This window comes from Macaca thibetana, chromosome 7 (assembly GCF_024542745.1).
Source record: "Macaca thibetana thibetana isolate TM-01 chromosome 7, ASM2454274v1, whole genome shotgun sequence".
Lineage (NCBI taxonomy): Eukaryota > Metazoa > Chordata > Mammalia > Primates > Cercopithecidae > Macaca > Macaca thibetana.
The window spans coordinates 72,050,239-72,074,984 of record NC_065584.1 but is presented as its reverse complement, the minus strand read 5'-3'; the positions used below and the strand labels follow the sequence as shown (position 1 = coordinate 72,074,984).

At 37.6% G+C, this 24,746-nt stretch overlaps 3 protein-coding genes across 12 annotated transcripts in view; 1 reads left to right on the top strand and 2 right to left on the bottom strand.

The window, feature by feature from the left end:
• NFKBIA (NFKB inhibitor alpha) overlaps positions 1 to 11,499 on the bottom strand; it is a 327,260-nt gene extending 315,761 nt beyond the window's left edge. Inside the window, exon 1 of the mRNA XM_050798117.1 lies at positions 11,496 to 11,499. The gene's annotated coding sequence lies outside the window, so the exon portion shown is untranslated. The remainder of the gene's footprint in view (positions 1 to 11,495) is intronic.
• BRMS1L (BRMS1 like transcriptional repressor) overlaps positions 1 to 24,746 on the top strand; it is a 261,816-nt gene that overhangs the window by 99,568 nt on the left and 137,502 nt on the right. The window lies entirely within an intron of this gene.
• Positions 1 to 24,746, bottom strand: part of RALGAPA1 (Ral GTPase activating protein catalytic subunit alpha 1) — a 277,367-nt gene that overhangs the window by 180,806 nt on the left and 71,815 nt on the right. For all 10 annotated transcript variants that reach the window (XM_050798088.1, XM_050798091.1, XM_050798093.1 and 7 more), the window contains exons 13-16: positions 14,058 to 14,206; positions 10,476 to 10,605; positions 8,449 to 8,686; positions 7,097 to 7,258 (exon numbers count right to left, since the gene is read on the bottom strand). In XM_050798088.1, coding sequence (XP_050654045.1) covers positions 7,097 to 7,258; positions 8,449 to 8,686; positions 10,476 to 10,605; positions 14,058 to 14,206 — 679 coding nt within the window. The remainder of the gene's footprint in view (positions 1 to 7,096; positions 7,259 to 8,448; positions 8,687 to 10,475; positions 10,606 to 14,057; positions 14,207 to 24,746) is intronic.

Below are 24,746 nucleotides of genomic sequence, written 5' to 3'. Positions count from 1 at the left end.
CTTTCTGAACTGTATATTATGAATGACCAGTATTTAAATTCTACCCTTCAATTCCAAAATTACTATATTCAGATAATATTTATTTAGATTTACCTACACATTTACCACATTCTTTGATCATTTATCCTTCTTACATCTCAGACTTTAATTCTGGGGTAATTTTCTTTCCTGACATATTCTTTTAGAAGTTATATCATTAAGGTCAATCCACAGTTGTCTTTGTTTTACCCTCCATTTTGAAAGTTTGGTCAGTACACAATTCTAAAATGATAGTTATTTTTCCTTAGCACTTTGAAGATATTATCCTGCTGTTCTGTCTTCATTGTCAGTGCTGAGAACACTGTTTTCAGCATAACTGTTTTTTTCTGAAAGATTATGTATTTTTTCTCTTTGCAGCCTTTATGGTCTTTTCTGTCTTTCCATTCTGCTATGTCACTGCAGTGTGGTTAAGTGTGGGTTTCTACTTACTTATTTGGTATACTATATGCTTCCATTCCTATAGACTCATAGCTTTAATACATTCTCTGTCATTCTTGAAATACTGCCTCTCCTTCAATCTCTCCTTCTGGTATTCCAACTAGACACATCAGACCCTCATCCTGTTCTACAAATTTCTTACCCTCTCCTTCACATTTCCCATCTCAATGTCCTGGGTAATTTCCTCAAATTTCTAATCCAAGTTACCGATTCTCTCTTTATTTATATCTTATGTGTTGTTTAATACTGTTTTTTTTTTCTTTCAGGAATTATATTTTTATTTCTCAAAGTTCTATTTGGTTCCTTTTAATCATTTTAATGAGCTTATCATTTTCCTCTTTAAACATTTCAAACATGGTTATTTTATTGGTTACAAAATTGGTTATTTTATTCCAATATTAGGGATTAAAATCTTAAGGAATCTCAATCTCTCTCTCTTTTTTGCTAACTCATTTATATAATTTGTTTCCATGTTTATTGAATAATCTTTGTGAACTCATATTTGGTTGATTCTAATCTGTGGAATTTCTGGAGGCCTAATTTGTGTTTGCTTGCACAATTTCCAGGAAGCATTACTGACCTGAAATTAACTTGTATCCTTGTCAAGATAACCAATTTAACATGGAAGTCTTCAATTCAGTCCTCCAACCTTGAAGCTTGCTCAAGTCTTAGTCTGGATCCCAGAAGTGATTATCAGCAATTTGCTTCAAGATCATCCCACTTTTCCAGTGTGCTTACTGCTCATCACTCCATTTTCTGCTCATAGTTTTGTTTATTTTGGTCAAGGAAGTGAGTAAGGAGAGTCTTACAGGTTTCTCTGTTTGCAAACCAGTGGTGTGACAAAATGCTAGCAAGAATATCTAATAGTTCCAGAATATCAAGTTCACTATGTTGCTGGCAATACGAGTCATCTAATGACTTTTAAAAAAGCCTCTTTCTTCTCAATTTTTTATTAAGAAAATTTTCAAATGTAGAAAAAAATTAAAAGGTGGTGAGGCGTGGTGGCTTGCACCTATAATCCCAGCACTTTGGGAGGCTGAGGAGGGTGGATTACTCGAGGTCAAGAGTTCAAGACCAGCCTGGCCAACATGGTGAAACCCCATCTCTACTAAAAATACAAAAATTAGCCAGGCGTGCTGGTGTGCACCTATAGTCCCAGCTACTCTACTTGGGAGGCTAAGGCAGGATAATCTCTTGAAGCCGGGAGGTTGCAGTGAGCCAAGATCACGCCACTGCACTCCAGCCTGGGTGACACAGTGAGACTCTGTCTCAAAAAAAAAAAAAGACTATTTCAATGTAAACAGGTATACTTCCACCTAGATTCAACTGCTTAGCATTTTGCCATATTTGCTTTATATTTGTGTGTACATTTTTGCTGAAGTATTTGAAAGTAAGCTGCAGATACCATGAGTCTTCACCCCTAAATATTTCAGGATTCATCTACAGGTAAGATCATCTTCCTATATACCAACACCATTATCACACCTAAAAAAATTTACTCAAATTCCATAATATCATCTGATATTCAATCCATATTCAAAGTTACCAAGATATCCCAAAATAATTTTTATAACATTTTTCAAACAAGGATTCCGTCAGAGTTCATATATTGCATCTGGTTATTGTCTCTTGAGCCTAAAACAGATCCCACCTCAACTTTTTAAAAATGATACTGTGCTTTTGAAGAGGCTAGACCAGTTGTCTCATAAAATGTACTACATTCTAATTTTGTTCAATTATTTTCTCTTGGAGTCATTTAATTTGTTCTTCTATCTCCTATATATACTATAAACTAGAAGTTAGGTATAATGGCTTGATTTCAGATCCCTCCATTGTAAAGGTATATTTATCCTTTGCAAATATAAATAATCTGTAAGATAGTCCTTGGCAACAAGTGAATATCCTCTTCCCAAGCAATCCTTTACTTATTAATGTTTTTGATATCTACTAATGATCCTTGCTTAAATCTATTAAGGCTACAAAGGTTCCTCTCTTTAGAGGGCAAATTAATTTCAAACCCTACAGACTTAACCTATAGATATACTTTCATATATGCACAAAATATAGAAGAATACATAAGTATATTCTATACATTTTTTTTTTTTTGAGATGGAGTTTCGCTCTTGTTGCCCAAGCTGGAGTGCAATGGTGCGATCTTGGCCCACTGCAACCTCTGCCTCCCGGGTTCAAGCAATTCTCCTGCCTCAGCCTCCCGAGTAGCTGGGATTACAGGCGCACGCTACCACGCTGGCTAATTTTTTGTATTTTTAGTAGAAATGGGATTTCACCGTATTAGCCATGATAGTCTTGAACACCTGACCTCAGGCGATCCTCCTGCCTCGGCCTCCCAAAGTGCTGGGATTACAAGAATAAGCCACTGTGCCCAGCCTATTCTGCACCATTTTTAATAGCACAAAATTACAAAATGTATATTCATCTTCAGGAGATAGGTTAAATTATAGTACTTCCATGTAATTATGATATAGGAAGTTCAACTTTTTTTTTTTTTTGAGACAAGAGTCTCGCTCTGCGGAGTGCAGTGGTACAATATTGGCTTACTGCAACCTCCGCCTCCTGGTTCAAGCAATTCTCTTGCCTCAGCCTCCTGAGTAGCAGGGTCTAGAGACTACAGGCGTGTACTAGCACGATCAGCTAATTTTTGTATTTTTAGTAGAGATGGGGTTTTACCATGTTGTCCAGGCTGGTCTCAAACCCCTGGCCTCAACTGATCCTCCTGCCTCGGCCTCCCAAAATGCTGGGATTACAGGTGTGAGCCACCGTGCCTGGCCAACATTTTTCTGATATATAATAATCTTTAAGATATATCATTATAGCTTGACTTCATCTCCTAACACTCTCTTCTTTCCTTACTCCTCCTCAAACACTCAAAAGCCCTAGAGCACATTCCTAGCTCTGGGACTTTCACTTTTCCTTCTGCCTGGAATGCACTTTCCCAATTCAGGTCTTTGTTCTTATAGGATAGAATAAGCTTTCCCTGACCTCCCTACTTAAAACAGTCCTATGTCCTTAGCTCCAACACTTTCTATTCCTTTATCCTGATTGACTTTTCTTCATAACTTTACTACCTCATGACATGTTTACTGGTTTATTTGCTTATTATATTTCTTCCCCAACACTAGAATTGTTAGCCCCGGTGGAATTTACTTGCTTTGTTCAGAACTATATCCTTAATGCATAGAACAGCAATTTTATAGTAAGTACTTAAAGGAATTGTTTTTCATTCACATGTGTAAAGCCATGATTCACAAGATTGTATATGTTATGCTATAAGCCTGTATAGACATAAAGTCTCTTTAGGATGCTCAAGAAACTGGTAATAGTGGTTGCCTCTAGTGAGGTGAAATAGGAGGGTGGGGAATACTGATGAGGGAGACTTACTACAATGTATACACTTAATCACAGTCTAAATTTTTAACCATGTACATTCATGAAGAACATAAAGTCTGGGCACAGAGGCTCACATCTGTAATCCCAGCACTTTGGGAGGCTGAGGTGGGTGGATCACCTAAAGTCAGGAGTTTGAGACCAGCCTGGCCAACATGGTGAAACTCTGTCTCCACTGAAAATACAAAAATTAGCCAGGCATGGTGGCACATGCCTGTAGTCCCAGCTACTTGGGAGGTTGTGGCAGGAGAATCGCTTGAACCCAGAAGCAGAGGTTGCAGTGAGCTGAGATCACGCCAGCCTGGGCAACAGAGCAAGACTCCATCCCAATAAATAAATAAATAAATAAATAAATAAATAAATAAAATGGAATTTTTTTTTTTTTTTTTTTTTTTTTTGGAAACAGGGTCTCACTTTGTCATCCAGGCTGGAGTGCAGTGGTGTGATCTCAGCTCACTGCCACCTCAACCTCCTGGGCTCGAGAGATCTTCCTACCTCAGTCCACCAAGTAGCTGGCACTACAGGCATGTGCTAGCACACCCGGCTAACTTTTTTGTATTTTTTTGGTAGAGACAGAGTTTTGCCATGTTGCCCAGGCTGGAAAAATTAATGTTAAACCCAGCACTTTGGGAGGCTGAGGCGGGTGGATCACTTGAGGTCAGGAGTTCAAGACCAGCCTGGCCAACATAGTTAAATCTCATCCCTACTAAAAATATAAAATCAGCTGGGTGTGGTGGTGTGTGCCTGTAATACCAGCTACTGAAGGCTGAGTCAGGAGAATCACTTGAACCCGGGAGGCAGACTGCAGTGAGCTGAGATTGCACCTCTGCACTCTAGCTTAGGTGACTCTGTCTCAGAAAGAAAAAAAAACACTAATGTTAAAAATTTTTAAAAATATGTCCAAAGAACATCCTAATTTAATCTGCTGCCCCTTTTTTGAACTTTATGCAGGTACCTTTCTCAACAAATTTTTAAGGCTTTAACTTTGTTTCATAGGCTTGTTCAGTTCAGACAAGGCTGTTTTGACATCAGTACAACTAGAAAGTAATCACCATGAGCTATGAAGTCAGCATGAATATTTTACTCATTAAATGCTATGTAAAAGACTACAAAGATATATGCCAACATGTTAACAATGATTACTTCTCATTAGACAGCTAATGGGTCTTTATGCTTCCCTAAATGTTACTTTCCACACTAAGCATAAATTACTTCTATAATTAGAAAAAAAAATGTACTTTTTAAAAAAGATGAGATTTAAATAAAATAAAAATTTACACTTAAAAGAACAATTTCTTCTTTTTTTTTTGAGATACAGTCTCCCTCTGTTGCCCGAGGCTGGAGTGCAGTGGCTTGATGTCTGCTCACTGCAACCTTTGCCTCCCGGGTTCAAGCGATTCTCCTGCCTCAGCCTCCCGAGTAGCTGGGCTTACAGGCACATGCCACCACACTCGGCTAATTTTTTTTGTATTTTTAGTAGAGACGGGGTTTCAGCATGTTGGTCAGGCTGGTCTTGAACTCCTGACCTCATGATCCGCACGCCTCAGCCTCCCAAAGTGCTGGGATTACAGGCGTGAGCCACCGCACCCAGCCAACAATTTCTTCTTAATACACAAATATTTTCTATAATTGTGACATTAATATAAAATGAAGGAAGGCACTTCAAATATAATCATTTTCCTTAGGATTCCAAAAAGTAATTTTATAGTAAAATTCCCATTATATTCATTTTCATACTACAATAACTTTTTCCTTATATATTATCTTATTATTCTAGCTTGGAACATACAATCAATGTAATTCTATGCTTATTTTAAAAGCATAAGACAATTCTGAATATGTTATCCTTTTAAAGGATTTTACATTAACCATGTATTTTAATTTTTAAAATCTTTACTCTCTTATTTTCTTTCTAGTTGTTTCTTCCTTTCAAACCATAATTCTTAACACTTTAGAACCTAATTTTTTATACAAGATGTATCCTTACAATAATGACTTTAAATTTCTCTAAAATTAAGTGTTTTTCACTGATTACCATTAAATACAGATACATTCCCATGGAAAATTCTCTTTCCATAGAAGCACTGATTGTAAACCCTGGAATAACTTCAGGCAATTTTGTTTCAGGAATGGGCAGTATTATCATTCCCACTACACAGCTGAAGTACTTAAAAAGCCTAGAAAAGGCTGGGTGCCATGGCTCGCACCTGTAATCTCAGCACTCTGGGAGGCCAAAGTGAGGGGACTACTTAAGGCCAGGAACTGAAGACCAGCCTGGGCAACATAGCAAGACCCTGTCTCTATGAAAAATAAAGTTAGCCTGGCATGGTGGCATGCGCCTATAGTCCCAGCTACTCAAGAGGCTCAGGGGAGGGATGAGGTAGGAGCCCAGGAGTCCAGGGCTGCAGTGAGCTACGATCTAACAAAGGCAACAGAGTGAGATCTCTCTTTTTAAAAAAGCCTACAAACATTTGGTAGACTGTCCAGGGTTACCTAGCTATGTAGTGATCAAAGAGAAGTAAGAAAAGAGATTAGGAAAAAGCCCTCCTTGTTTCTCATTACAGTTCTCTTTCTACTATAATTCAGCCAAGTTTATAAACCTCTGAGAAAAAGAAATGAGATGGTAGCTAATTCCACAGTATGCTGTGCGATTTTATGCCCAGAAATTGTTCCCAACATTGTTCCTTTGTTGCTGTTTCCCAGGTTATAGAACGTTCTTCCATTTTTGTTAAAGGCAGCAAGAAACTCAGGAATAGACTCCATGTTGGCCTCAGCTGTCTGCCAGCAGAGAAAATGAGATTCTTGTTGGAAGTTCGTGAAACTAATCTACTATATAAATGTAGCACTGGAAATTAGCTACCCTAATTTTCCATATTTGTGAGCAAATTCCTTTAATGAAACTATACCAGTTAATGCTTGAGTTCTGTAAAGTGAATCACAGTTCTAATCCTTCAATTCTGTAAAATAACATTTTAAAATTACGGCTCTCTACAGTAAAACAAACCACATAATGTCTGATAAATCTTAATAGCATAAAGGGATAACATAGGATATAACAAGACTCTGAGTACTTCTGGAAAAACGGCTTTGCTATGGCAGTTTTTCATTTCACAACAATCAACTGGTAAGAAAAATGATATATTGATATAAATTGTTACCAGGGACTATAAATGTAGCGCCCTGTACCATTCTCATGATTTTCAAGAGTACATACCAACAGTTTTTTGCCGTACTATACTCCTCGCCTTTTCGGTTCCTGGAGAACCAGTGGTTGTTGCACTCCTCTGTCTCATTGGGGCTTGGCCAGGCTGATCACGACTCCATCCTCTAGAAAATGACTTGTCAACTGAAACTTTCTGAAATTCATGTCCAACTCCTAGAAATGTAGATTTTCAATCTCAATATACTGTTACTTGATCAATAATATCTTCAAGTTATGTGTGCTACCTTGCCTCAGAGTCTTAGGTTTGCTTACATAAATTATAAAGTAGTAAGATAAAACGCTATGTACTGTAAGGCTTTTATGAGCTTCACTTTAGGTATAAATCATATCCCAAAACTGATGCAGAATTTTAAAATTACACCATTAGCAATAAGCTATTAGAAATTCTCTGCCACTCACTTGCTTTGGAATAAAAATGAAACATTTAGACAAGAAAAAAAGACAGGAAATGTGCTAAACAAAACCCATCCTGCGGTGATGGTTAATAAATCTCTAATCTGCCAATAATAGCCACTTGGGAAATATAGTCCAGGAAAAAGTAGTTTGAGCACATAATACCCTGGACAAAAGTATGAAATGTGACTTAGATGTAAACTCTAGCTAACAACTAATATTTAACCATGTAAAATACTGGCTGGGTGTAGTAGCTCACACCTGTAATCCCAGCACTTTGGGAGGTGGAGGTGGGCAAATTGTTTGAGCCCAGGAGTTCAAGACTAGCCTGGATAATATGGTGAAACCATGTCGCTACAAGAAATACAAACAAAAAAATTTAGCTGAGCAAGGTGGCATATGCCTGTAGTCCCAGCTGCTTGGGAAGCTGAGGCAGGGGGATCCCTTGAGCCTGGGAGGTCGAGGCTGCAGTATGACATCATTGTGCTACTATACTCTAGCCTAGGCAACAGAGTGAGGCCCTGTCTTGGGGAAAAAAAAAAAAAAAAAGGGCAAAATCCTAACAAACTGAGTTTTTAAAAAACGTATATTAATGATATTATCATTACACTACTGCCCCACTCCCTTTTAACATTAGACAGACACATATTTCATGTCTAGGGAATGTTTGCTTTTAGTTAAAACTAAGTAAGTGCTTTCAAAAACCATTTTTAAAATAATCATTATGTACATTTTAAATAGAGTAACATGAAACCACCTTCTCAGTTCTAAGAAAAAACTGCTTATGATAAAAAGGAATCGTATTTTATACATTTTCATTTTGTTTAATTCTTAAAAATAAAATATTTAAGATTCTACTTATTTCACCCTCACCCTCTCCCTGGAATGGTTTTCCCTGACTCAATTATTTAAACAAATTTATATAAAGCATCTCTATGAACAATTCTTACCTTTCCCTTTGTGCTTTTTTTGTTTCTGTTCACTCAGCTTATCCAATGGTAAATCACTGAGATCCAAACTATATAAATTCCTAGCTAAAACTTTAGTTAATGTCTCCATAGTCAGTGACCACTCAGTGGCCAACTCTTCCCAATAGGTCAACGATGACAATACTGACAGTAAGTCATCCCAAAGTTCTCGGGAGATATACACATTTAGGTTTGCTTTGATCCAGGCAACTATAAGGGTCTACAAAGACAAATATCAGAAATAACAGTAAGATGTGTTTAGTGTGTGACTTCAAAATCAGATACTCAATTCTTTAAAAAATACTTAAAAACAAGCAAAATTTAAAATCTCATGCTTTTTTTAGTAGATAATACTTGTAAAAGCAATTCATGTAATTGTCAGAATCTACTATAAATTTCATTTCAACAACTGCTAACTCCCAACATCCAGCAATCTAAACTAAAAAGGAATCTCCCTAAATCTATAATTGTCTCTTATGCTGCATTACATTAATGTTAAATAAATACTATTTAAAAAATAGTCTCCATACTTTCAAGTGTTGAAAATGTTGAGTTACTGAACTAAAAAACCAAAACTTACATTCCCAAATTAAGGATGGAAATCACTAACCACAACTCGAAAATGTTTTTTAATAATATAAAGAAACAACATAATAGAGATATATTTAACTTAATCAAATGTATTTTTGAAAATGTATATGTAAAGATTGAAATTAAATTTTAAATTAAAAGCATTCTGTAATAAATCTGATCACAGGATAAAAAAATTCATAAAAGGACAGAAACTGATTAGCCAGTACCCCCTGAGATTTTGTGGATTTCTACTAAAGACATGTCCTCTGATTGAAGAAACAAGTCATAAAATAAAGATTCTCAAAAGCTTAATTCTACAACATTTAGAAAGGAATTCACATAAATTCATACCTGAAATGTAAAGAGGAAAATGAACAGAGTTTAAGTACAGACCTGTAGTAACTAGTGACCTCCCAATCTATCTTTAATTTAATGCTCAGACTACAAAAAAAAAAGACTACCAAAAAAAATAAAAGACTACTTTAATACTCAGACTACAAAAAAAAGTTGTTTTACATAGCAAGATAAAATTTTATCTTCCTGTAGCTCCCACCATCAGGTTAGCTCTAACAATGGGTAAACTTGAATGAAAAAACAAAAAATGGTTAATGAAGTTAAGAGGAGTTTAGATGATACATGTAGCTGGTTTTAAAGGACTGTTCAACACCAGCATATAATTTTAGGTAAATGGCTAATATATGAAAAAAAAACTCCAACCAATTTAAATGGCTACACTCATGGCCAAGAATTAGATCTGAGACAGCTTTTACCTTTGACATTAAGAATCATGTATTTGTATTTCATGTATCATCTTAAAAAACAATATTTTGTTTTCTATTTTTCAAAGAATCCATAATACATTTCAAGTCAACACTCCATCCTCAGATTTAAAAAACAATATAGAATTTCTGTGTAATCAAACTACCACCAATTGAGAAGGGAGGATAATAAAGTCTTATTGAAAGAAAGCATGATAAGAATCAATCTTAATTATTTATTGTTTTTTCATTATTACAGAATAACATAAAAAGACAGTTTTTCCTAGTAGTCCCAGAGATATGGAAACTCATAAAGCAGTCAGGTCATTATCCCTAAAACACTGCCAGGTTTTTGCAACCACACATTATGTATACCACACAAGAGATAAAATAAATATCATTAGCCTGCTTGTTCACAGATCTGATATTACCTCCACTCATACTAGGTTGTATGTAGGGCAAATAGCTTATTTAGATAAGCAACTTTTAAGTTAGCTCTACAAAAGATCCCTTAATAAATAAGAAATAATCTCTAATTTAAAACATTTTTTTCCTGGTAACAAGTTCAGGGTTCAATGAATCTCAAAAGACACACAAACAACAACAACAACAACAAAACAAAACAAAACAAAAAACCCTATCTATCCAGTTATTCATCTATTTATTTATTTTTATTGCCTGGAAAAGTGGTCCTGCAAGTCGACCTGCCAAGGTCATATTTTTTTTCCCTTGGAACTGTAGAAAAGCTTGTGATGGCATCTTCAGTACAGACTCCGTGACTCTGAGCAACACAAGCAGCATCTGTTCCCTTAAAATAAAGATTGATTAATGTTTCCTTCTTGCATATGTTTGCATTTGTTTAACTTACAGTTAACTTTCAGATATATACTTCTTATAAAAACTCAAATATCAAACATCTTTGAAAGACAATTTCAAATTTTTGGAGTTCCTTAAATATTAAAAATTAAAATTCCATTTTATATATCAACATCAATCATTTAAAATCATTTATCAGCCACAATATCCTCTCATCAAATAAAAACCTATTCAAAAGCTGAGGAATCGGAAGTGATAATGTGGAGAATGCTCCCGTCTCCCCAACCACAAATCAAGTAGCAATCTTAAGGAGCTATCTGAAGAACACTCATCTACACAACATAGTTCTACCCAGATGGAATCCAATCAAATCCATCTTTATAATATGGAGAATAACTACATATTCAGAATCATACCAATCTCAATTTCAGAAATTAGATGACATCTTAATTAATAGATCACAAAGAAGACTGGGCAACATAGCAAGACCTGTTTCTTAAAAAAACAACAAAAATTAGCTGGGTATGGTGGCATATGCCTATAGTCTCAGCTACTCAGGAGGCTGAGGTGGGGGGATCACTTGAGCCTAGGAGTTTGAGTCTGCAGTGAGCTTGATAATTAATCAAGGGCCATTACTCTATTGTTTCTTTCCACTCTTTTCATTATGCCATTTTTTAATCTTTAATTTTTTGTCTGTACTGCAAGTTGAACCAATTCTATTATTATCCTTACCTTGTCTCTTTCACTTAGATGCTTATTATTAAAACCATAAAACTACCTTATTTACACTGATATTTCAAAACTTGATTCAACCACATATAAAAAAGAGGCTAACAAGGGACTTTCAGTTGGGTATATCAGCCCAATTCTCTATCACATCCTCCCCCCTTCTGGTTATTTTGCAAGTCCATTCCAGGCATCGTGATACATGGAACAGTTACTGTGAGAAATGTGGAAGGGGTAGCAACAGATCCTAGATCTAGATGTCATGGTTCTTCTGAGAAGTCAGAGTAGAATCAAACAGAAAACTATCACTACATTAAAAATATCTTGGACATATTAGCAAATAAATGTATGTATTTATTCACAGAATAAAAATCAAAGGTGCCACATTTGTAACCTTATGCTTCCAGCTTAGCTACACGAAATAAAAAGCTATTTGAAATCAACTACAAATGCAATAAAGCATAGATTTTCCAAATAAATCTTATTTGTTGTCAAACCATAACTCACTCATAAATCATACAATCTTTTCACTTTGTAATATGATAAAAATGATTTTAATTAATAAAGTTTTACAAATTCTGGCCAGGTGTGGTAGCTCACACCTGTAATCCCAGCACTTTAGGACCTCAAGGCAGGTAGATCACTTCAGCTCAGGAGCTCAAGAACAGCCTGGGCAACATAGCGAAACCGTCTCTCTCAATATAAAAATTCAATGTAAAATATATGAAAAACCTCCCAAAATGCTATTACTTCAAGGGAAGTTAAAAAATTAACAAAAATTCGAGGCCGGGCGCGGTGGCTCAAGCCTGCAATCCCAGCACTTTGGGAGGCCGAGACGGGCGGATCACGAGGTCAGGAGATCGAGACCATCCTGGCTAACACAATGAAACCCCGTCTCTACTAAAAATACAAAAAAATTAGCCGGGCGAGGTGGCGGGCGCCTGTAGTCCCAGCTACTCGGGAGGCTGAGGCAGGAGAATGGCGTAAACCCAGGAGGCGGAGCTTGCAGTGAGCCGAGATAGCGCCACTGCACTCCAGCCTGGGCGACAGAGCGAGACTCCATCTCAAAAAAAAAAAAAAAATTAACAAAAATTCTAAAATTGTTTTCTATATAGCAAGGTAGTCACTATAATCTGGCTCATCAATGATTCAAAGTATACAGAAAGAAAAAAAAGGACTAACAAAAGAATTGTCCAATGTAGTATAGTTACTGGCTAATAATAACTTGGGCTCTGAAGTCAGAAAAACTATAGTTCAAATCTCTGTTCACTGCTCAATAGCTGTGTGAACAAGGACAAGTTACTTAACTTCCCAGTATTATCTGTATCATAGGGTGCTGTAAGAATTAAGTAAGAAAATATGTGTAAAGTGCTTAGAAAGCTACGTGGCACAAATAATTGTCCCAAATGTGTTAACAATAATAACTACTTCTATATGCAATTCTATTAATACTGTTAGTAAAGAATCTTTTCAAAATATAAAGCCATTTTATACATGAATTAGGCATATGCTTTGACTAATCAGTCTTATTTCTTAAAAAAATTAGGAATACTTACTCAAAGCATATGCCTAATTTATGTTTTGTCACTGTAGAGGAAAATGAAATATATATAAGAATGTTCATTGTCCTCTCTTTGCCCCAAAACAAAGAGAAATAACTACATGCCCATCAGTAGAGGACTGGTTAAGAAAATTATGGCATATATATATGGTATAATACTATATAACTGTGTGTGTGGTTTGATGAGCTAGATATTCACCAAAGCACAAACATCACTAACATCTCTAGAGAGTGAACCTCTGAGCTTTTTTCTTATTTTAAACTTTTCTTTGTTTGAATTTTATGATAAACATTTCATTTTTACAAAAACTGCAGAACTGCATATCCCCAAAAGGTCTATTTTTCCAATCAATTAGAAAAGTATTTATAGAGCACCAATGATATATAATGTACTATACTCAGAAATGTAGGAAATATAAAAATAAGACAACCTGTAAATACCTTCTAGGGGTTCTCGGTTCTATGGTGATAAACAGACATTTACACAAGTATTTTAGGGATCAAGAAAGTTTTCATAAGAACTATACAGAAGTACAAATATAAAATGGAAACAAGAGAAGAAAAAAATTTAAGTAAAGATATATAGAAACAGGAAGGTGAATCTAAGGGACAGTTATGGTGACAATAGGAAAAATAGCAGAATTAGGCATTCTAAAGGAAAGTTCAGAAGGTGCCCAGGGAAGAGAAACTTGATAAAGCTAGAAAGCAGGATCTTATCCTGAAAGTTGGAGGTTAGACTTCAGACAGGAAAAGTAGGCAGGGCCTGACAGTATACAGCTCTGAATGCCAGATGAAGGATTCAGGCATTCAGTCAATCATCAACTTATTCATTAACTCATTCACATACAAGTAAACTTCATTTACTCATATACGTTTGTATGCATGTATTAATTCCTTAGGGGCTGAGGAGGATGAGGCCATTATATGCTCACTTCAGGAAGATAGTCCAAGGGGTCTTGTGGAAGTCTGAACAAAGATGTTTCAGATAAGGTGAAAGGAACTATTGTCACTATGATTAATTTTATATTTATTCAATAATAGGAGCCCTTATAATATTCTAAACAAGCCCTCTTCACAGACACTATTTCTCTAAAAATTACTATACCTGCGTACACAATAAAAAACACATAGACACAAGGAATAAAAAATTTTTTTACCAAGTCTTTTTGTCCATTGATACTTGTACAACCATGTACCGATAAATGTTAAGAATGCGTTTACACATATCTGTGTGCTCATCCAGAAGATTTTTAATTTCATTTGCAGGTTCAAGAAGAAATATATTTGATGAGTTTATAATAAACACCTAAGACAAAAGAAATCATTAGCTATTCACAAAGGAATTTCAATGGCAAATTTCTTATTCAAAGAGAAACAGACACTGATCACACTGTGGGTTAATTCTACCACAAGCTTAATAACTGAAACATAAACTCATTAAACCTATCTATTTTTATGTTTATCTAGAAAAATATAAAGTTAACAGTAGGTACCCAAAGTAAATAAACCAGTGCAAACAACAGTATTTTTTTTTTTTTTTGAGACAGTCTTGTTTAGTCACCCAGGCTGGAATGCAGGGGTATGATTTGGGCTCTCTGTAACCTCTGCCTCCTGGGTTCAACAGATTCTCTTGCCTCAGCCTCCCAAGTAGCTGGGATTACAGGCATGTGTGCCACCACGCCAGGCTAATTTTTGTATTTTTACTAGAGGTAGGGTTTTGCTATATTGGCCAGGCTGGTCTCAAACTCATGGCCTCAAGTGATCCACCCACATTGGCTTCCCAAGTTGCTGAGATTACAGGCATGAGCCACTGCACCTGGCCTAAAAAACAGTACTTCTAAACTGAGAAGCTTTAATATAATAGCTCTATTGCTGTAATTAATTGAAAAAAAAAAATGAATAAATACACATAGTTTAGGATAAAAGATGACATCTAAATCAGGAAGAATCTTCTGAATGAGTTGTTCAAAACACTGTATCTTCTTTTTCTTATTTATTTTTATGTTTGTATATCTGTTTTGGTGATAAAAGATTCCATTAGAAAAATCTATTACTATATCCCATCAAAATATTAAAATGGAAAAAAGTATGATTATCACTATGTATGCAGAAAAAGCATTCAACACTTATGACTGAAAACAATTTTTAGTAAACTAAGAAAAAAGCAAACATTCATTAACATAAAAAGAGCATTTATAAAAAAAGTATAAAAAATGTATATACATAGTACCAGAACCTGAGAAATACCACAAAAAGCCAAGAATAAGACAAGGGTGCTCACTCTCATCCCATTGATCTGAGGGGCCCAGTAAGCATAAAAGGAAGAGTGGGTGGTAGATAATAAATATCAGCAAACTGAAAAGGAAAAGACAAATGGAGCTATGTTCCTGTCTGAGAGAATAGTATTTCGGAAAAAGAGGAAAATCAAGTTCAAAGGACCTGATGTGAGAGCCTGCCTAACATTCTTGAGGAAAAGCAAGGAGTATAGAGTGAAGTAAACCAGAGGAAAAGCAGTGGAAAAGGATGCTGAAAAACAGCCACAGTATGTGGAGCAGAGCTTCTCACACTACCTGTAGCAAAAGAACAGGTCTCCCCCAGCCCCAATCTTTTGCAGATCAAATCCTAACTTAAAATACAATTAAGAATGAACAGAGATTGGGAGAGACATCATCATGGCTGACGGGAGGCAGAACTAAATTGCAGCTCCGACTTTGACAGACAGAGCAGCATGAGTAGGCTCACATCATGAATTTTACCTCCAGAACAACTTCAAGAACAAATCAGGAATCCCAAAAGGATCCACAGACCCTCTGAAGGAAGCGGACTGCTCCTGCTGGACCCGGGAGACACTCCAAATGCTGTGAGTTCCCAAATTGCAGAAGTGGGAAAGGGAGATCCTCCTCTCCCAAAAACATACACCCACTGGGGAAACTGAAGGTCGAGTTTGTGGGAGAAATTTCTGACCTTATCTGGAGCGGAGTAAATTTAGAGAGCTGAGGGAAATACAGGGGTAGAGAAAGCAGTGGGAAAGGCCCTGGGACCTCACTGGGTCCCCAGGCAGGCCATTCCTGCCTGGCACCACAGGGATCCTTTGGGATGGCAGCCAGAGGTGCGTGGAAAATGCCACAAGGAGAAGGAAGTCTCCAGCTGAACTCTGTAACAATTTGAACCAGGCAAGAAGCCTCCTGGCCAGAACTCAAAGGAGGGTGTGAATCTGGTGTGCAGACTCCACAGGCAAGGGAAGAACCAAAGCCCTTTTCTTTCACAGCTGGGAGGAGGGTAGCCCAGGGCAAGTTCTCAAGCCCTGCTCGCCCACTGTCTGGAAACAGACTTAGTGTTGTTAAGGCGGATGCATGGTGGGAGAAAGACAGGCCCTTCAGATTGCTTGGGAGCTGGGTAAGGCCTGTGACTGCCGGCTTTCCCTGACTTCCCTGACAACCTGCATAACTCAGCAGAGGCGGCCATAATCCTCGTAGGTACACAACTCCGTTGACCTGGGAACTTCACTCCCATCCCTCACACCAGCTGTAGCAAGACCCACCCAAGGAGAGTCTGAGCTCAGACACACCTAGCCCTGCCCCCACCTGCTGGGCCTTCCCTAGCCACCCTGGTAAACGAAGACAAAGGGCATATGCTCTTGGAAGATCTAGGGCCCCACCCACCATCAGTTCCTTTCCATACTACTACAGCTCATGCTTTCTGGAATGTGCCACCTCCCAGCAAGAGGCCAACCAGCACAAAAACAGACAATTAAACCACCAAAGCTAAGAACTCTCACAGAGTCCATTTCACCTGCTGCCACCTCCACTAGAACAGCTGCTGGTATCCACAGCTGAGAGAACCACAGACAGTTCACATCACACGACTCTGCACAGACAAACTCTGAAGCTGGGTAGACTTGCTGGGTGGCTAGACACAGAAGAGAGGCAACAACCACTGCGGTTCAGCTCACAGGAAGCCACATCCATAGGAAAAGGGGGAGAGTACTACATCAAAAGAACACCCTATGGGACAAAAGAATCTGAACAACAGCCTTCAGCCTTAGATCTTCCCTCTGACAGAGCCTACCCAAATGAGAAGGAACCAGAAAGCTAACTTTGGTAATATGACAAAACAAGGCTCTTTAACACCACGAAAAAATTACACTAGTTCCTCAGCAATGGATCCAAACCAATAAATCCCTGATTTACCTGAAAAAGAATTCAGGAGGTTAGTTATTAAGCTAATCAGGGACGCACCAGAGAAAGGCAAAGCCCAATGCAAGGAAATCCAAAAAACGATACAAGAAGTGAAGGAAGAAATATTCAAGGAAATAAATAACTTAAAAAGCAATAACAAATTCAGGAAACACTGGATACACTTATAGAAATGCAAAATGCTCTGGAAAGTCTCAGCAATAAAACTGAACAAGTAGAAAAAAGAAATTCAGAGCTTGAAGACAAGGTCTTCAAATTAACCCAACACAACAAAGACAAAGAAAAAAGATAAGAAAATATGAACAAAGCCTCCAAGAAGTCTGGGATTATGTTAAACAACCAAATCTAAGAATAATTGGTGTTCCTGAGGAAGAAGAAAAATCTAAAAGTTTGGAAAACATATTGGGGGGAATAATCAAGGAAAGCTTCCCTGGCCTTGCTAGAGACCCACACATCCAAATACAAGAAGTACAAAGAACACCTGGGAAATTTATTGCAAAAAGATCATTGCCTAGGCACACTGTCATCACATTATCTAAAGTTAAGATGAAGGAAGGAATCTTAAGAGCTGTGAGACAAAAGTATCAGGTAACCTACAAAGGAAAACCTGTCAGATTAACAGAGATTGAATCAGCAGAAACCTTACAGGGTAGAAGGGATTGGAGCCTTATCTTCAGCCTCCTCAAACATAACAATTATCAGCCAAGAATTTTGTATCCAGCAAAACTAAGCATCATATATGAAGGAAAGATACAGTCTTTTTCAGATAAACAAATGCTGAGAGAATTTGCCAATACCAAGCCACCACTAAAATAATGGCTAAAAGGTGCTTTAAATCTTGAAACAATCCTAGAAACATATCAAAACAGAACATTTTTAAAGCATAAATCACACAGGACCTATAAAACAAAAATACAATTTAAAAAGCAAAGCAAAAACCAAAAAAACCAAAGTACATAGGCAACAAATAGTACAATGAATGGAATGGTACCTCGCATCTCGATACTAACATTGAATGTAAATGGTCTAAATGCTCCACTTAAAAGATAGAGAACTGTAGAATGGATAAGAACTCACCAACCAACTATCTGCTGCTTTCAGGAGACTCACCAAACACAGAAGGACTGACATAAGTAAAGAGGTGGAAAAACGCATTTCATGCAAATGAACTCCAAAAGCAAGCAGGGGTAGCTATTCTTATACCAGACAAAACAAACTTCAAAGCAACAGCAGTTAAAAGAGACAAAGACGGACATTATATAATGGTAAAAGGCCTTGTCCAACAGGAAAATATCACAATCCCAAACATATATGCACCTAACACTGGAGCTCCCAAATTTATAAAACAACTATTAAGAGACCTAAGAAATGAGATAGACAGCATCACAATAATAGCGGGGGACTTCAATACTCCACTGACAACACTAGACAGGTCATCAAGACAGAAAGACAACAAAGAAATAATAGATTTAAACCATACCTTGGAACAAATGGACTTAACAGATATATACAGAACATTTCATCCAACAACCGCAGAATACACATTCTATTCAACAGTGCATGGAACTTCCTGCAATATAGGCCATATGATAAATCACAAAATGAGCCTCGATAAAATTTTAAAAATTTAAAATTCTATCAAAGCACTCTCTCAGACCACAATGGAATAAAACGAAATCAACTCCAAAAGGAACCTTCAAAACCATGCAAATATATGGAAATTAAATAACCTGCTCCTGAATGAGCAGTGTGTCAAAAACAAAATCAAGATGGAAATTTAAAAGTTCTCCTGGCTGGGTGCAGTGGCTCATGCCTGTAATCCCAGCACTCTGGTAGGCCGAGGCGGGTGGATCACCTGAGGGTGGGAGTTCAAGACCAGCTTGACCAACATGGAGAAACCCCGTCTCTACTAAAAATACAAAATTAGCCAGGCATGGTGGTGCACGCCTGTAATCCCAGCTACCCAGGAGGCTGAGGCAGGAGAATTGCTTGAACCCGGAAGGTGGAGGTTGCGGTGAGCTGAGATAGTACCATTGCACTCCAGCCTGGACAACAAGAGTGAAACTCTGTCTCAAAAACAAACAAGCAATCAAACAGAAAAATTATCTGAACTGAACAACAATAATGACACAATCTATCAAAACCTCTGTGATACAGCAAAGGTGGTGCTAAGAGGAAAGTTCATAGCCCTAAAAACCTACATCAAAAAAGACTGAAAGAGCACAAACTGACAGTCTAAGGTCACATCTCAAGGAACTAGAGAAACAAGAACAAACCAAACCCAAACCCAGCAGAAGAAAGGAAATAACCAAGATCAGAGCAGTACTAAATGAAAACAAACAAAATACAAAAAGATAAATGAGACAAAAAACTGGTTCTTTGAAAAGATAAATAAAATTGATAGACCATTAGAAAGAATAACCAAGAAAAGAAGAGAACATCCAAATAAGCTCATTAAGAAACAAAACAGGAGATACACCAACAGCAACCAAGCAGAAAATCAAATCAAGAACTTAACCCCTTTTATTATAGCTGCAAAATAATAATAATAATAATAATAATAATAATAATACTTAGGAATATATCTAACCAAGGAGGCAAAAGACCTCTACAAGGAAAACTACAAACACCACTGAAAGAAATCACAAATAACACAAACAAATGGAAACACATCCTATGCTCATGGATGGGTAAAATCAGTATTGTGAAAATGACCATACTGCCAAAAGTGATCTACAAATTCAACGCAATCTCTACCAAAATGCCACCGTAATTCTTCACAGAATTAGAAAAAACAATTCTAAAATTCATATGGAACCAAAAAAGGGCCCACATAGCCAAAGCAAGACTAAGCAAAAAGAACAAATCTGGAGGTATCACACTACCTGATTTCAAACTATACTGTTAAGGCCATGGTCACCAAAACAGCGTGGTACTAGTATAAAAATAGGCACAGAGACCAGTGGAACAGAATAGAGAACCCAGAAATAAACCCAAATACTTACAGCCAACTGATCTTTGACAAAGCAAACAAAAACATAACGTGGGGAAAGGACACCCTTTTCAATAAATGGTGCTGGAATAATAGGTTAGCCACGTGTAGCAGAACGAAACTGGATCCTCATCTCTCATCTTACACAAAAATCAACTCAAGATGGATTAAGGACTTAAATCTAAGACCTGAAACTATAAAAATTCTAGAAGATAACATTGGAAAAACCCCTCTAGACATTGGCTTAGGCAAGGATTTCATGACCAAGAACCCCAAAGCAGTATAAAAACAAAGATAAACAGCTGGGACTTAATTAAACTAAAGAGCTTTTATACAGCAAAAGGAACAGTCAGCAGAGTAAAGAGAAAACCCACAGAGTAGGGGAAAATCTTCACAATCTAGACATCTGACAAAGGACTAATATCCAAAATCTACAATGAATTCAAACAAATCAGTAAGGAAAAAAAAAAAGATCCCATCAACAAGTAGGCTAAGGACATGAATAGACAATTCTCAAAAGAAGATAGACAAATGGCCAACAAACATATGAAAAAATGCTCAAAATCAAAACCACAATGCAATACCACCTTACTCCTGCAAGAATGGCCATAAAAAAAAAAAAAAAAAAAAAAAAAATCGGCCGGGCGCGGTGGCTCACGCCTGTAATCCCAGCACTTTGGAAGGCCGAGGCGGGCGGATCACAAGGTCAGGAGATCGAGACCATGGTGAAACCCCGTCTCTACTAAAAATAGAAAAAAATTAGCCGGGCGCAGTGGCGGGCGCCTGTAGTCCCAGCTACTCGGGAGGCTGAGGCCGGAGAATGGCGTGAACCCGGGAGGCGGAGCTTGCAGTGAGCCGAGATTGCGCCACTGCACTCCAGCCTGGGTGACAGAGCGAGACTCCGTCTCAAAAAAAAATAAAAAATAAAAAAAAATAAAAAAACAGTAGATGTTGGCATGGATGTGGTGATCAGGGAACACTTTTACATTGTTGGTGGGAATGTAAACTAGTACAGCCACTATGGAAAACAGTGTGGAGATTCCTTAAAGAACTAAAAGTAGAACTACCATTTTGATCCAGCAATCCCACTACTGAGTATCTACCCAGAGGAAAACAAGTCATTATATGAAAACAAGTTTATAGCAGCACACAAGTTTATAGCACACAAACTTAAACTTGTGATGCACACAACAAGTTTATAGCACGCAAGTTTATAGCAGCACAACTCACAATTGCAATTGTGGAACCAACCCAAATGCCCATCAATCAATGAGTGGATAAAGAAACTGTGGTACACATAGACAATGGAATACTGCCTCAGCCATGAAAAGGAATGAATTAATGGCATTTGCAGCAACCTGGATGAGATTAGAGACTATTATTCTAAGTGAAGCAACTCAGGAATAGAAAACCAAACATCGTATGTTCTCACTGATATGTGGGAACTAAGCTATGAGGACACAAAGGCATAAGAATGATACAATGGACTTTGGGGATTTGTAGGAAGGGTGGGAGGGGGTAAGGGATAAAAGACTGCAAATAGGGTGCAGTGTATACTGCTCGGGTGATAGGTGCACCAAAATCTCATATCACCACTAAAGAACTTTCTCATGTAACCAAATACCACTAGTACCCCAATAACCTATGGAAGAATAAAAAATAAAAATAAAGATTATCAACTGGGGGAAAAATGAATAGACAAAAGGAAATGAAAAAAGAGTAAGACAAAATTCAAATGCAAACTTTTTAACAGAATCAAGAGATATTAAATTATTTCATTTCTAAACTTTTACTCTCAGTTTTGCAGTTATGCTGTGGGCCAGCCCTTGTCTATGGACCACACTCTAAGGAGCAATGATATAAAGCCTTATAGACCATTATAAAGACTTTTGCATTGCTGCCTAGCAATGATGGAAAGCCACTAGAGGGTTCTGAGCAGAAAAATGACATAATTTGACTTACATTTTACAGGATCCCTCTGGTCAGACCAGAGTGACAGGTGCGCAGGGCAGAAGCAGGGAGACTAATTAGAAACTTACCACAATATTACAGATGAAAGATTGTAGAGACTTAGACAAAAGACGTAGTGTGTGTGCTGAGCAGTAGTCAGATTCCATACACATTATGAAGGGAGAGCAGACAGGATTTGTCGTTAAATTAGACAAACATTAAGGTAAATGGAAAACAGAGTTGCCAATAAATGAAACAAGGAAGACTGCAGGAAAAGCACTCAAATTTGAGATACTTATTAGATAGCCAAGTGAAAATGACAACTTGATATCTGAATATTTTAGTTAAGGATTCACAGAGTTCAGATGAGAGATCCTAGACTACTTATAAAAATCTGAAGCTTCAAGCCTGTAATCCCAGCACTTTCGGAGGCCGAGATGGGCGGATCACGAGGTCAGGAGATCGAGACCATGCTGGCTAACACGGTGAAACCCCATCTCTACTAAAAAATACAAAAAATTAGCCGGGCGAGGTGGCGGGCGCCTGTAGTCCCAGCTACTTGGGAGGCTGAGGCAGGAAATGGCGTGAACCCAGGAGGCGGAGCTTGCAGTGAGCTGAGATCCGGCCACTGCACTCCAGCCTGGGCAACAGAGCGAAACTCCGTCTCAAAAAAAAAAAAAAAAAAAAAAAAATTAAAGCTGTAGCATATAGATGATATTTAAAGCCATCTATATGGATGAGACAAGAGAATAAGAGATCCAAGAACTGACTCCTGGGCACTTCAACATGAAAAGGTCAGGGCTTTACAGAAAAATCAGTGAAAGAATCTGCTTTAAGAAGTGGACAATGAAGTGAGAAGAAACAGGAAGATATGCTATTCTGGAGGCCAGGCAAAGCATTTCAATGGGGAGGGAATGATCTACCCTGTAAATGCTTCTAATCAAGCAGGATTAGGACTGAAAAAATGTACATCTGATTTAACAATGTAGAGGTCACATGTGGCCTTGACAAGGACAGTGTGATTTAAAAAGTGAATGACTGGCCAGGCACAGTGGCTCACGCCTGTAATCCCAACACTTTGGGAGGCTGAGGCAGGCAGATCACTTGAGGTCAGGAGTTTAAGACCAGCCTGGCCAACACGGCAAAAACCCATCTCTACTAAAAATACAAAAATTAGCCAGGCATGGTGGCGCATGCCTGTAATCCCAGCTACTCAAGAGGTTGAGGCAGGAGATTTGCTTGAACCTGGGAGGCAGAGGTTGCAGTGAGCCGAGATTGTGCCACTGCACTCTAGCCTCGGTGACAAGAGTGAGGCTCCATCTCAAAAAAAAAAGTGAATGAATATAATGAACTCCTACAAACCATTAAGACCAACACCCAAAATAATGGAAAAGCATATGAATTCATAGATAAGAAGAGATGCTCAAATTCAGTACTGATGAAGGAAAAGCAAATTAAAATGGAAAAACACAAACCTTTTTTTAAAATGAGTCAGTATTTCACATGTAAAGGACTAGCAAAAAATTAAAATCTGACAGTGCAAGTAATAGGGAGAACATAAGGAAATGAGAACTCCCAAACACTACTAGAGGGAATGTAAATTATTCTGACAAAGTGGAGAACAATTGGCCGATAATATTAAAGTTATTAATGTACACATCCTACAACTCGGTAATTCCACTTTTGGTATATACCCTAGGGAAATTTTCCCAGATGCATATAAAAATACATGTATAAGAATGTTCACAGTGGAGCGCGGTGGCTCACGCCTATAATCGCAGCACTTTGGGAGGCCAAGGTGGGTGGATTACCTGAGGTCAGGAGTTTGAGACCAGACTGGCCAATATGATGAAACCCCATCTCTACCGAAAATACAAAAAAATTAGCCGGGCATGGTGGTGGGCACCTGTAATCCCAGCTTCTTGGGAGGCTGAGGCAGGAGAGTCGCTTGAACCCAGGAGGCAGAGGTTGCAGTGAGCCGAGATCGTGCCATTGCACTCCAATCTGGACAACAACAGTGAAACTCCATCTCAAAAAAAAAGAATATTCACAGCCAGGTGCAGTGGCTCACACCTATAATCCCAGCACTTTGAGAGGCTGAGGTGGGTGGATCACCTGAGGTCAGGAGGTTCAACACCAGGCTGGCCAACACGGTAAAACCTCATCTCTACTAAAAATACAAAAATTAGCCAAGCACAGTGGCACGCGCCTTTAATCCCAGCTGCTTGGGAGGCTGAGGCAGGAGAATCATTTGAGCCCAGGAGGCAGAGGTTGCAGTGGGCCGAGATCACATCATTGCACTCTAGCCTGGGCAACAAGAGTGAAAACAACATCTCAAAAAAAAAAAAAAAAAAAAAAAAAAAAGTTCACTGTAGTACTATTTGGAATAGTGAAAAACTGGAAACAAAAGACCATTAACAGAAAAATGAATAAGTAAAATGTGAAATAAACTACAATATCACAAAATAGTTAAAATGAATTACGGCTGCATAGTAACAACGAATCTCATAAACAGAATGGCTAATAAAAAAATCAGTTGCAGATGACAGTATGTCATGACATAATTTATATAACATTTAAAATTCTCTAGAATAATATGTAATGTTTATTAATACATATATATTAAGTGATGAAAGGAAAAAATAAAAATAATATGGCATAATGATAAATGTAGGTGGTGAATTTATTATATTGTGAAAAGTATACTG